This window comes from Photinus pyralis, unplaced genomic scaffold (genome assembly GCF_008802855.1).
Source record: "Photinus pyralis isolate 1611_PpyrPB1 unplaced genomic scaffold, Ppyr1.3 Ppyr1.4_LG8, whole genome shotgun sequence".
Lineage (NCBI taxonomy): Eukaryota > Metazoa > Arthropoda > Insecta > Coleoptera > Lampyridae > Photinus > Photinus pyralis.
Window position 1 is genome coordinate 13,874,283 of NW_022170819.1, and position 13,242 is coordinate 13,887,524.

General features: G+C 39.3%; 1 protein-coding gene across 12 annotated transcripts in view; it reads left to right on the forward strand.

The window, feature by feature from the left end:
• Positions 1-13,242, forward strand: part of LOC116178982 (kinesin-like protein unc-104) — a 28,773-nt gene that overhangs the window by 1,360 nt on the left and 14,171 nt on the right. For 8 of the 12 annotated variants that reach the window (XM_031498653.1, XM_031498657.1, XM_031498658.1 and 5 more), the window contains exons 2-13: positions 5,559-5,681; positions 5,738-5,820; positions 5,871-6,370; positions 6,418-6,595; positions 6,667-6,669; positions 6,723-6,886; positions 11,498-11,637; positions 11,770-11,811; positions 12,166-12,276; positions 12,324-12,523; positions 12,575-13,018; positions 13,064-13,178. In XM_031498653.1, the coding sequence (XP_031354513.1) occupies positions 5,582-5,681; positions 5,738-5,820; positions 5,871-6,370; positions 6,418-6,595; positions 6,667-6,669; positions 6,723-6,886; positions 11,498-11,637; positions 11,770-11,811; positions 12,166-12,276; positions 12,324-12,523; positions 12,575-13,018; positions 13,064-13,178 (2,080 nt within the window). In that variant the 5' untranslated portion in view covers positions 5,559-5,581. The remainder of the gene's footprint in view (positions 1-5,558; positions 5,682-5,737; positions 5,821-5,870; positions 6,371-6,417; positions 6,596-6,666; positions 6,670-6,722; positions 6,887-11,497; positions 11,638-11,769; positions 11,812-12,165; positions 12,277-12,323; positions 12,524-12,574; positions 13,019-13,063; positions 13,179-13,242) is intronic. The other 4 variants (XM_031498656.1, XM_031498661.1, XM_031498663.1 and 1 more) reach the window with 1 other exon arrangement.

Here is a 13,242-nt window from a genome sequence, read left to right on the forward strand (position 1 = left end):
CCCCTTTTCCCGAAACTCCTGCTGGAAAAACCAGCTCGATGATTTCACAATTTCAAAATGGCCTGAAACGGAAGCCCTGAAAAAAGGTCCGTGGGATGAAAATAAATTGATTTCGTCGATTGAGTAACAAGTGTTGGCGAAGCAATTATGTAACATCAAGAGCTGAGGACGCCTACGTCTCCCCTTTTTTTAGAGCGAATTATTAACGAACGTCGCCTGGATGCTGTATACGTAATTTAATAACATTGAATGTAAATTGCTGGACGGCTTATCGAAATCAAGAATCGATATCTATTTCTGTATTTAGTGGAAATAAACTCACGCACAAAATTAACGAAGAGCCTTCTTTCAATTTTGAGTTTACACCTGATTCGGTCGTTTTGAGAGGAGTAGATGGATGTATAGTTTGGGTGCCACTAAATTGAGGTAGTTACAGACTGAGGATTTTGCATATTCAATTTTTTACTCAACTCGAACTGTAATACTAATAGCTAAAGTCCTTACACAAGCACACTCAAATGCATATTAATTAATGGATAGAGATACGATGTTGGTTACACTGAGGCAAAGGTGCTAAATTTGAGCACTTAACTATTTTTTTACAAAAGTAAAAATGGACAAGACCTTACTAGACTACCTTTCTTGAATCGCAAAGAATTGGAATCTGATATTGCTTTTACGATAGTGTTATATTTTTCAATCTTCAATCAAGTCCAATAGTAAAAATGAGTGATTTATGGTGAGTTCACAATAATTAACTACACTGTCATTAGATCATTAAGAAATAGCCAATAGAAACTAAGGTTTATTGTGCGTCGCTAACCAACGAAACCATACCTTAGTTTCTATTGGCTATTTCTTAATGATGTAATGATAGCGAACAAATGATGACTACTACCACTAGGTAGCGAATCTCATATTTTGTTGGCCGTCTTTGGAAACACGGTTGATGTGTTTACTAATGTATATTTTTGAATAGTTTTATTATTGTTACAGGAAAAATATATAACGGCACAAAATTTGAAAAAGATAAATATAAATCAAACGATTTCACGCGTGGATCTTTGAAATTGATAGCTAATGAAAGTTCGACAGTTTAGTTGGCAATCGAAACTACTAACGAAACAAAATTCGTCAATCGTTTCATTTTTCAGCGTAATACTGACTCGTATTTTAACCAATCACAGTGAAGGACAAAAACTTTCTTAAAATGAATATAGTATAATTACCTATCTTTCTTTTACCTATATCACAATCCGAAACCCATTTATTAATGTGTACCCAACAAGTATTCGAGTGGCCATATCGTTGTGCTTTATTGTTGTATGCTATTAAAAATCATAGGTATGTGTATGTATAGTTCTTTACTAAGACAAGAGTATTATACTCGCCAATGCTTGAGGATCCACAAAGCTTATACTCTGATTTCATTTTTAGATTGTATTTTTTATTTATTGGCTTTTTCATACATACCGCCCAATTATATTAGCTTTGTCGAACCTCGATGGCTGTTCCACTGGAAGACGCGCTTTCGTTGGCTAGTCGTGGCCAATTCTTTTGCCATCGGTTTACCTAATTATTTGAGTAACCGTAAACTTGAACTGCCAATCAAAGGTGTTAATTCATCATGCGAGGCCTAGGAATTCGTATCGATTTTCCCTCGGATTTTTCTTTTCAACAGTTGGTTCAATTTGGAAATTGAACGAGAAGGGGATATCGACTATAGTATTGCTGTATAAATGAAGGCAACTATTTTATTGTAACCTATTACATTAAAGGTGTTGCAAATTTATATTTTATCAACTAATTACTAAGGGAGACTTCCTAAGGATTCGCTCATTTATTTTAACTTGTTTGAAAAATAAAAAAATAAATGAAATTGTGTAATTTTTTTGTGTGGACATTGAGGAATGTAATTTTTTCCCTGTGTAAATTCAGCCAAAATTGTTTAAGGATTTTAAACGGAGTGTGACACAAAACAATGTTGGATTTTAGGCTATTTGAAGGGTTAGAGTATTTTTTTAAATTTACAATCTCGAGCAAGTCGAAAGCGAGCTCGGCATAGCTAGAGAACGCCGCCCGTAGATTTATCCCTCTAGGTCTACGGGAAGATGTTAAATTTTGAAATTTTTTTAAATTATTTGACCTTTTATTAAATTTTAAATTTTTTAAATGTTTTTTCTAATTTTTTTAAATCACTAATCTCGTTTGAATATTATCTCTAGTGTGTTGAAAAGAGAAATGCTAGTTCTATAGGGGGGTTTATTACAAAAGTTTCTTTATAACGTTTGTTGAATTAATCTGCAGTTTTCAAAATAAGTATACTGGGTCAGGGAAAAAGTTTTTTTTTAACAGAGCATTCTCCTTTCAAACATTTGCCACACCGGAGATGAATTCAAAAAAGATTCAAGTGATTCAAAAAATAAAATTTTTCTTGAATTTTTTTGAATGACTATTGAATTTCTTTAGCATTCAAAAGAGAATTTAATAGGCTATCCTTTAAATTAAAGATGTTCTGTTTAAAAAAAATATTATTTGGAAAACGGAAGATTATTGAAATATTCATGTTCGAGAAACATTTTTCTGCGTTTCTTTTAACTAATAAAATAGGGTCATTCTAGAATTGACTTTTTTAACAGTTCCCCGGTATCTCATAAGTGAGAGAACATTTTTAAATTTTGATTATGAATTGCTTTAGCTTACTTATATTGTTAAAAAGAGAATTTAAAATTCTATGTTTTTAAAATTGAAGTATACAGGGTGCTCAATTTAAATAAAATACTTGAAGGGATAGAACATAAACAATAATTGACGTCACAATCGAGGGTGATTTAATGAATGATCCCAAAAATATTGCAAATAGGACACTGTTATACATATACACGGTGTCCATTTTTCGAGTGCCACTATGGGGATCTCGCTTACCTGAAGAGATAGAGAGTTGGTTAAATGGGGGAAAAGTTGCGAATTTTCGTGCTGAATAATAATCTGAAAAGAAATTAAAAATATCTTTAGTAGTTTTGAAAATATCGCAAAAAAACATTATTCAGACACTTTTTAATTTTTCGGGAAGAGTGCTTTGGAAAACAAAACGTTCTTTTATTGTGACAGTTTGATGCATATGTCCGGTTGCAGCATTGGCATCAGGGAACTAGATGTGTTGAGAAAATTCGATTTTCATATGAACAGAATTGAACCTTCGTTTTGCAAGAAAATTATAATTCAAATTAGAACAAAATGCATAAGAATAAATAATATTTTAGCAATAAAACTAGCACAAACGTAAATTAGACTACTTGAAATAAGTCAACCTTTTGTTCACAACAAAAGAACGTTTTGTTTTTCTAAAGCACTCTTCGCAGAAAATTAAAATTGTAATTTTAGGAAAAATGTGTTACTGAACCACCATGTGTGATATATTGTCGTAAAGAGAAAAAAGACGTAATCTCAAAATGTCAAAATCCGAAACGGCGCCCATAAGAAAAATTAAAGTTGCCACGTGTTTCTCCGTCATCTTAAAAGTTATTGAAAACGGGATGCCATATTTGAAATCTCCATTAAAAAGTGTCTAAATAATCTAGAACGATTAGTTTACTATGAAAAAATCAAAAACGAAAATCAGAAATTTTCTTTTTTTTTGTGATATTTTCAAAACTATTGAAGATATTTTAAATTTCTTTTCAGATTATTATTCAACACGAAAATTCGCAACTTTGCCCTCATTTAACCAAATGTCTATCTCTTAAGATAAGCGAGATCCCCATAGTGGCACTCGAAAAATAGACACCGTGTACAGATATCCAATGTCAACAGTTAAATTTAAATCAATTTTTATTAAAAGGGGATCAACACGTAGACAGAGAAAATATTAATGTCACAACAGTTTTCCGCAGAAAATAGCGGATCTATAATCGTTAAATGAATATCAAGCAAATGTAATAATTACAATTCGATTGTACCTACTTATTGAAACCCAGTATGTAATCAAACTATATCAAGGAGTCGTTGAATTCAGAAGGGCGCGTTCTGCCTAATCTGTAAGTAACAAATGTAACACAAACAAACGGATAAAAGGGGTAGTGAATAGCGCGGCACATCAAATATTGCGTAAGCAAAAAACAATATATCTCTTACGGTATGACAAAAGTCAGTAAAAGTAATGGTCTATAAAAGGAAAACATTATTTGCATCTCGATTTGCATGAAATGCGAAACCAGAAATTTCACAGCGGGGAAAAAATACAACTCGTAGGCAAATGAAATGTAGAAGGGGTAGCTTTAAGTGCAGAAACGGACAAAGCGTGAACTTTAGCAACAAGAGAATGAATGAAGATAAAAGAAATTTTAACACTAACGGCCTCTAACGGCAAAAACAAAGAACTATTATAACAAGAAACCTATAACGACGAAGCGGAATGCAAATTATTTTCAAAACGGAAGATTATTGATTGAAATAATAATAAAGAAACATTCTTCTGTGTCTCTGTTAACTAATAAAATAGAGTCATTCTGGAATTGGCAATTTTTTAAATTTTCCCCCGCATCTCTTAAACGAGCGAATATTTTCAAGTTTTGACTCTGAATTGCTTTAGTGGTAAAGAGAGAATTTAATATGCTAATTTTTTTAAATTAAACCTATACAGGGTGTTCTATTAAAAAAAATTAGATTCAGCCAATTCCATCGTATTGGAACAAAGTGGCGGAAGAAATGTACGTACGAATACCTACACCTGATCGGTCGAAACGAAAGGGATTTCTAGCGCATTTTTTAACAATTAAAAAAATGTGCAATTGTTTGCGTTTTGTCCGTCCGTCCGGACCCACTTCTGCCGCTGCGAACTACTTCTAGGGGAATGGTCCTAGAGTCCTGGAATTGTTTACAGTAGATAGCTTATACCTTGAAGGTGTGTCAGACGGCCATCAAATTTCGCTGTCTAAAAGGGGGACCCCCCCACGAATTATTTCCTGAGATGCTGTTTTTGAAAGTAAAACGTGCATAACTTTTACATACGACAACCAATTAATCTCAGATTTTGCGTATAAAAAAAGGGGGGGGGGGGTAAACATATGTTCTATCCTTCATGGTATTCTAATGAAAGGTCTCAACGAAAGGAACCGTTTTCTACGAACTGCCCTTCTTTCTATCCTATCAAAGTACGGGGCGGAGGAGGAGGGGGGGAGTGGAACTAGTTTTATCCTTCATGGTACTCTAATGAAAGGTCTTAACGCAAGGAATTAATTTCTACCAACCATAGCGCTCCTCCTCGACCTTATCGTGATCGGGTATATTCCCTTATACCTCAAGAACGGATTGGCGGAAGAGAGTACTCGCAAAGGACGATTGAGAGGTCTGCAAGAAAATATATCCATTGGTGATGTCAAAACAAAAACTGTTTCGGTTAAAAAAATGCGCTTTATCTGCATGAGTTGTGCACAATTTATACTTGTTGTTCAACGATATGGGAACGTTGGAATTGCGTGTAAACGCAGGAGTTCTTAATGTTATCACGGCGGTCTTAAATTTGGTTCTAATACATCTAATAATTTACTTTGTTCCAGAATAAAAAAATAACGAATACAAAATGTCGTCGGTGAAAGTAGCCGTTCGAGTTCGGCCGTTTAATAACCGCGAGGTATCGCGCGAATGCAAATGTATCATCGACATGGGAGGAAATACAACAAGTAAGTTTTACCATTTAATACTTAACTTTTTTGTCACACCGTTATTTAATCAACAGCAATAGCAAACCCGAAAGCTCCACCCGGTACAAAAGATGCTCAAAAAAGTTTTAATTTCGACTACTCCTATTGGTCGCATAACGTAAGTATAAAATTGTCCACTCTCTTCCTCTCATCGTTACCGTTCTACAGGAATATGATCCCGAATTTTCATCCCAACTTGTGGTGTACAGAGATATCGGAGAAGAGATGCTGCAGCACGCCTTCGACGGTTACAACGTGTGCATATTCGCCTACGGGCAAACCGGGGCGGGTAAATCGTACACCATGATGGGAAGGCAGGAGGAAGGTCAGGAGGGAATCATTCCTCAAATTTGCAAAGATTTATTTTATAAAATACGCGATAGCGACGAAGAAATTAAGTATTCCGTTGAGGTTAGTTACATGGAAATTTATTGCGAGAGAGTGCGCGATTTGTTAAATCCGAAAAATAAGGGCAACTTGAGGGTGCGTGAGCATCCGCTGTTAGGGCCGTACGTTGAAGATTTAAGCAAACTGGCTGTCACTAGTTATCAGGATATACACAATTTGATCGACGAAGGGAACAAGGCTAGGACCGTAGCCGCTACCAATATGAACGAGACGAGTTCGCGTTCGCACGCAGTTTTTACGATCTTCTTCACTCAACAAAGGTAGGTAACTCTCCTACAAGTCGCCGCCTAAGTTACCCACATTCCAGATACGACGCCACCACAGATCTATCGACGGAAAAGGTTTCCAAAATATCTCTAGTTGATCTTGCCGGATCCGAACGAGCGGATTCGACCGGCGCCAAAGGAACGCGACTAAAAGAGGGCGCCAACATAAACAAGAGTCTTACGACTCTGGGAAAAGTAATATCGGCTCTGGCGGAAATGGTAACGTATATCTGAATTCTGTCGAATCATTTCTAAAAGCGAACTCTTTACCGCTTTCCCGAAATTTGCAGTCGGTAAGTATGACGAGGGCATTAATTCTTGTTCAATTGCAATCGGTCTCGTGAAGGTAATGAAGAGCAAGAAATCGAAGAAGGCCGACTTTATTCCGTACAGAGACTCGGTTCTTACGTGGCTGCTGCGCGAGAATCTTGGCGGTAATAGTAAAACGGCAATGATCGCCGCGATTTCGCCCGCAGATATCAACTACGACGAGACGCTTTCGACGCTAAGGTAGGTAAAGCCATGCGAAAAAAATCAATCGGTAGAAGTACGGTAAATACGTAAGAAGACTCCATCACACTATAAGGGTTTGTCAACAACCTGTATTGTATCACAAGCCCAGAAATAGTTGTAAAGACTCGATTTTAATTTACAATGAAAAATCTTACATGAAAACTATGTGAAACACTTAGAACAAAATCCCTGAAAGACATAATAGCTTGTTTGGATATATTACCCCGCACGCCGGTGGTCGACATATATAAAGAATCTGATCGTGCAAGGTTTGCGATATACCACACACAAACGCTGACAGTCTCGCGGGAAACTTCAGTTGTTCTTGATAACACTGAATCGTTAACAAACAAAACTGGCTTGATGAACAAGATTAAACATAAACGATTCTATTAAAGAAAATGTATCGCGTTATTGTTGACGTGCGGAATAAGAATGAACAAAATACGGTACCGCAACGGTTAAGCGATTCTAGGTCGTATCGCCTACGTCAAAGAATGTCAATTAAGGTGAATTTCGCTAGCATCCAGCTTTGTTTACAGTAATGTTGTTTACGCCTACGGCCTACCTGATGCAATTAAACTGCAGTTCTAAAAATTTTATCGAATCGGATGCTTAATACCTGAGCCCGATACAAATTCATCCGATTCGATAAAATTTTTTGAACTGCAGTTTAATTGCATCAGGTAGGCGTAAACAACATTACTGCAAAGCTGGATGCAAGCGAAATTCACCTTAATTAATATTCTTTGCCGTAGGCGATACGACCTAGAATCGCTTAACCGTTGCGGTACCGTATTTTGTTCATTCTTATTCTGCACGTCAACAATAACGCGATGCAGTTTGTTTATGTTTAATCGACGACGTGAGGTAAAAAAAAGTTAACTCTGCATTTAGTGGGGTTAATTACATATCGGAATAGTAATAACGGATCGACTATATTTAGATGCATGGCTTTTAACCGTCGCGAAATCAGCAGCAGCAGAATTTACTCGTCGTACTTCGTATTTAAGGAAGCACCACTTCCACCATCAAATTAAACGCCTTTCTCCAGAATTTTCAAATCAATCGCCAATCAACGACGGAACGCGCCAAACGTCTCCACTTCTCCAAGTCTCGCATTTCTTCGTAGCATCTGCATCTCCGTTATTTCCTTGAAATTAATGAACTTTTACCTCCTTATCACAAACGAATAAATAATGTTTTATAAAGTACCCAAACTTGACCAGATGTATTACTTCTAGCACCTTATCTCAATTGAATAAATTCTAAAATTATAAAATTTTAAAAGAAGTTCTAAGAAAAACAAACACAGAAATACAAATTCAAATAAAGCACACCAACTTTGTGCTTAATCGTAAATAACCCACCCAATTTGCACATAAAATATTTAAAAATTTTCACATACGGGGTGTGCGAAGCAAATTGCCCTGCACGCAGACGTTCGATAATTATATTAAAAAAATCTTAAAAATGACTTAGTTTTTGTTTCTCTTTTAAACAATCCAAATAATCTGGTCGTCAATGATTTGCGATATTCAAGCGCACTTATTAAAAACGCAAAAACACTCTGGCAGCTTGAGGAAACTTCACTTTGTCTTGACTGGACTTAATAACTCGAACTAGCTTGGTAAATAAAATGAAAAAGAATCTCGAATTAAAAGTCACATGGCCGTAACTTAGCGTGTAACAAATTTACACGCTCTTTTCACCGTCGCGAACTAGCAACCCAATTTGACCTTGTTTCGCGTATTTAAGGAAACACCACTTCCGGTATTTACCCAAAATGTGTCAATTACAATTAGACTAGATACGCTGGTCGCAAGGGAATGCGTCCGCACTTACGCCAAAAATAATGCGCACATCGTTAACTACCTGCGTTTCATGTTATCAGCACCAGAACATGTGGTTTAATTAAATTACATCCGATAACGCTCATATATAGTCCCGACCGTACCGTAAACAGTAAACACATTTTATAAAAATACGCAAAGTTGACCATATGTTTCATATGCGAGTCTGTACGGCCTTCTTCAAACTACGTTCGCACTCATTTCGTGCCTTATTTACGCCTATTGGAGCCCTTTCGACGCCTCTTGTTTGTGGTGTGTCTTCTCGACTTTTCATTGGACATCTCTCGGCAACTCCTTGAGCGTTTTCGACGCACCGTTCTCCGTCTCTCATCTTTCACGTCCTCCTTACATCTCGTTTATGTCTCATATACGTATACACTTTGAGTCTTCTTAACGCCTCCTCTTCGCCACGCCCATTTCAAGTGTCTACTTAGGCTCCCTCTCACCTTCTGCACCTCATCTCCTTCACGCCGTGTTTACATCTCACTTCCGTCACGTTTTCTTTCTCACTTCCGTCACGTTTTCTTTACGACTTTTTCAGATCTCTCTTGAGACGTCCCATAGACACGTGCTTGATGATTATTTTCCACGCCTTTTTGCGTCTCCTTCGAATCTACTTCATGTCCCTTTTTAGTTTTTCCAGCTTCGCGCTCATTTTACCCCTACTCTAGGTCTTCTTAGATCCTTACCGACGTATGTTTCGAAGATCATCGGTGCCTTCTTCGACCCTTTGAGCTTTTTCAACGAACGCTTCTACTTCTCTCGTGCCTCCTTCAGGTTTTTATGTCTACTTTGAAACTTCTTTAAGCCCCTAGACGCCACCTACGAGCCTTCCTCGCGCCTATTTCGAACCTTCTTGGCTCCTACCTCGATCTCTCTCGGCGCCCCTTTCTCGCTTTCGTAATTCCTGCTTCACGAATCTTTTTAGAGGTCGAAAACCTCTCCTTCGAGCTTCAAATCTTTTCTTCGCATCTTATTCGCACCTTCTTTAGGCCTACTTGGGCCATATCAACGCCTCTTTCGATTATCCTTGAGGTCCGTTTCGAATCTCCACGGTGCTTTTTCGAGTCCAGTCGACGCTCGGTTCGAGATTTCTCGGCGACTCTTTCGAGCATATTCGACCCTTCCTCCGACTCTTCTTCACCTCTTTTTCGAACCTTCGTTCGAATCTCCTTGTAGCATTCTGCGCGCCTCGTTTGAGCGCTTTCGTCGAACCCTTCTCCGCCTCTCCTTACATTTTTTTCACGTTTCCTCTACATCTTCTTCAGGTCTCCTTTACGTCTCATAGACACTTGCTTCGCGATTCTTATATACCGTTCTAACGTCTCCTTCAAGTCTTCTTTACGTCTGCTTTGAGCCTTCTTCGGGAGTTTTTGGCACCCATTTCGACGGTTCCTACTAACCGTCTTGTCGCCCTTTTTTAGTCTTCTTCGCTCCATTTTCACGCTCCTCTCGCGTCTTTTAGATATTCTGTTTGAGCGGTCTCAAATACTCTTCAGCCTTCACGGCGTCACGTTTCCTCCTTCCTTCATCCTCCTTTGACGCCTTCTGCGAGCCTTTTGACGCCTGATGTTTTTAGATTTTTGACGGCTCTCCTACGAACTTTAAAATTTTCTCACACTTTCTCCACGCTTTTTCACGTCCCATATACGTCTGCGTCCTGGCCTTCTGGTAACCTTGTTCAGGCTTCGTTCGATACACCAGCTAGTGTTCTCTCGCTTGCTTCGAGATTCAAACCTATTCCATATCCTTTACGTCCTCGTAACACTGGTTTACGTCTTTTCAGGCTTCCTTGATGATGTTTTCACACTTTCTCTTCTGTAAACTCCCTTCATACTCCTCATACGCACGACGCACCTCCGTCATGTCACATACATACATTCCTCACGCTTTCTTCAAGTCTTCCTCCGAGCCTTCTGCATACCGTTGATACCTTCTTCGAGCCTTCTATAACCTTCTTCGAACCTCTTCGGGCCCTCTTCACGCCACTCCTCACTTCTTCTTTGAACATTCTTTAGGTCTCCTTCGCGTTTTCTTCAGGCTTCCGTCGTGCCCTTTTCATTCTTTTTGCGAGTCGTTTCAAAGCTTTCACGACACCTCCTTAATTTTAATCGCCTCGTTTTCCTCTTAACATTTTTCACGGATGCTGCGAGCATTCTCGATCTCTCCTTCGTGCCCTTTTGTCGCCTACTTCAAGCTTCAAGTGTTCGCCACATCTGTATCATACCTTTTTTACGCTTACACGCTAAGTCTCCTTCGAACCTTCCTCATGTCTCTTTTTAGCGTTCATCGCATGTCTTCTTCAATTCTTTTTCACATTTTGAGCTTTGTTCGCCAATTTTTTGAATCTTCTTGACGCGTCTTTTACGCCTTTTCCGAGCCTTCGAGTGTTCTTGATGCTTGTTTCAACTTTTCACGCCTCCTTAACGTCTTCCTCATCTGTTCTGCAGGTATCCTGAGGTCCACTTCGCGTCTCAAACGCGCCTACCGTATAACTTCCACGTTTATTTTGGGTTCCTTCAAGTCTTGCTCCTTTTGAGTCTTTTTGATGTTTCCTGCCCTCTGAACGCCTGGCCTCAGTCTTTCTTTGCACCTCCTTCGTATGTGATCATAGGGTCCAGAAAACTTGGAGGAAAAGAAACCCAAGAACTTATATAAAAATTACTTCTTACGTATTTACAGTCCTCCTGCCAGAGCTGATTGCGATTCCGTTTCATACTGATTTGTCATGCTTTAACGCATACTCGCGTTTTAGATACGCCGACCGTGCGAAACAGATCGTATGCAAGGCCGTCATCAACGAGGATGCGAACGCGAAACTTATTAGAGAACTCAAGGAGGAGATTCAGAAACTGCGAGAGTTGCTCAAGGCCGAGGGAATCGAAGTTCACGAAGGTAAGTTTGTGGAAGTCCCCCATGAATTGGCTAAAAAAAGGAGGGAACTTACTAAATTAAAAGACAGGCCCAATTAAGACAGTAAAAAAACGGCTGACTCATACTTTATTATCTACTTGTAATGCCGCATAGGTCCTGATGGTAAAGTAATTTATGAGAAACGAGAGGTTCCTAGTAAGTATTTGCTTACTAATGGCTTAAGGCACTTTGAATGTCGACCATATCTCAGTTACTTTAGAATCGTGTCACAAGCTTTTTGTATTCACATTATATGGGCTGTCGTCTGCAGATTTGTGTCGTTTTAGAGACTGTATAAGTTGGATGCGGGTTACGCATCACTTTGTTTTACTTTTTTTGTTACGCGGGTCATCGACGGCGCGCTGAACAGCTTCTACTACATTGATTAAGATCGAGTAACTGCTTATGCGTGCTTACATCATCTCTTGGTATCTCTTGGAGTTGTCTTGTTAGTAGCTTAGCTTTCAATTGCGATTTGGAGAATTGCGCCTGATGTCGTTTACAATTTAGGAACGGAAATTAGCCGAAATAATAAGGATAGTGAGAGGATCCGCACCGTCTCCACGTCGTTGGCCGAAGAGGCCGTCGATCAACTTCAAGCCAGCGAAAAGCTGATAGCAGGTTGGTGGGGTGGAAATGTGTGCGTCGTAATTGTGCGTAATTTGCAGAGCTGAACGAGACGTGGGAGGAGAAATTGAAGCGAACGGAGGCCATTCGCGTACAACGCGAGGCTGTATTTGCCGAGATGGGTGTTGCCGTTAAAGAGGACGGCGATACAGTCGGCGTGTTTTCTCCAAAGAAAACCCCTCATTTAGTGAACTTAAATGAGGATCCTTCAATGTCTGAATGTCTTATATACTATATTAAGGTATGGCCATAATTCTTGGTTCGGTACCTAACTAACTGTACTATTGCGCAGGACGGTATTACTCGGGTGGGTTCGTCCGAAGCGAACTTGCCGCAAGACGTACAACTGTTCGGATCACACATAAAACCGGAGCACTGCATATTCGAGAACAGAGAAGGACAAATCACTCTCGTTCCGTGCTCGGGCGCCACCACGTACGTGAACGGCAGAGAGATTTTGGAACCGGTCGTCTTGAAAACGGGCTCCAGAGTGATATTGGGCAAAAATCACGTCTTCCGATTCACCCAGCCGGACGCTGCCAGAGAACGCAAGGAGAAGAACAGTTCGGCGACCGAGAACGAGAATAACGTCGATTGGAACTTCGCCCAGATCGAACTGCTGGAGAAGCAAGGTATCGACCTGAAGGCGGAGATGGAGAAGCGTCTGTTAAAGATGGAGGAAGACTTTCGCAAGGAAAAGGAGACCGCGGATCAGCTCTTCGAAGAGCAGAGAAAGGTGAGAGGGACTCTGGTAATTGCTAAATTAACGCCGTTGGTTTAGAGCTACGAGGCACGTATCGATGCCTTGCAAAAGCAAGTCGAAGAGCAGAGTATGACGATGTCGATGTACAGTTCGTATACACCCGAAGATTTCAATAACGAGGACGATATTTTCGGTAATTTTTGTTGTTGTATAATTTCGAGGGCGTGTACGTGCACGAGTTTAATTTTTACGCGAGC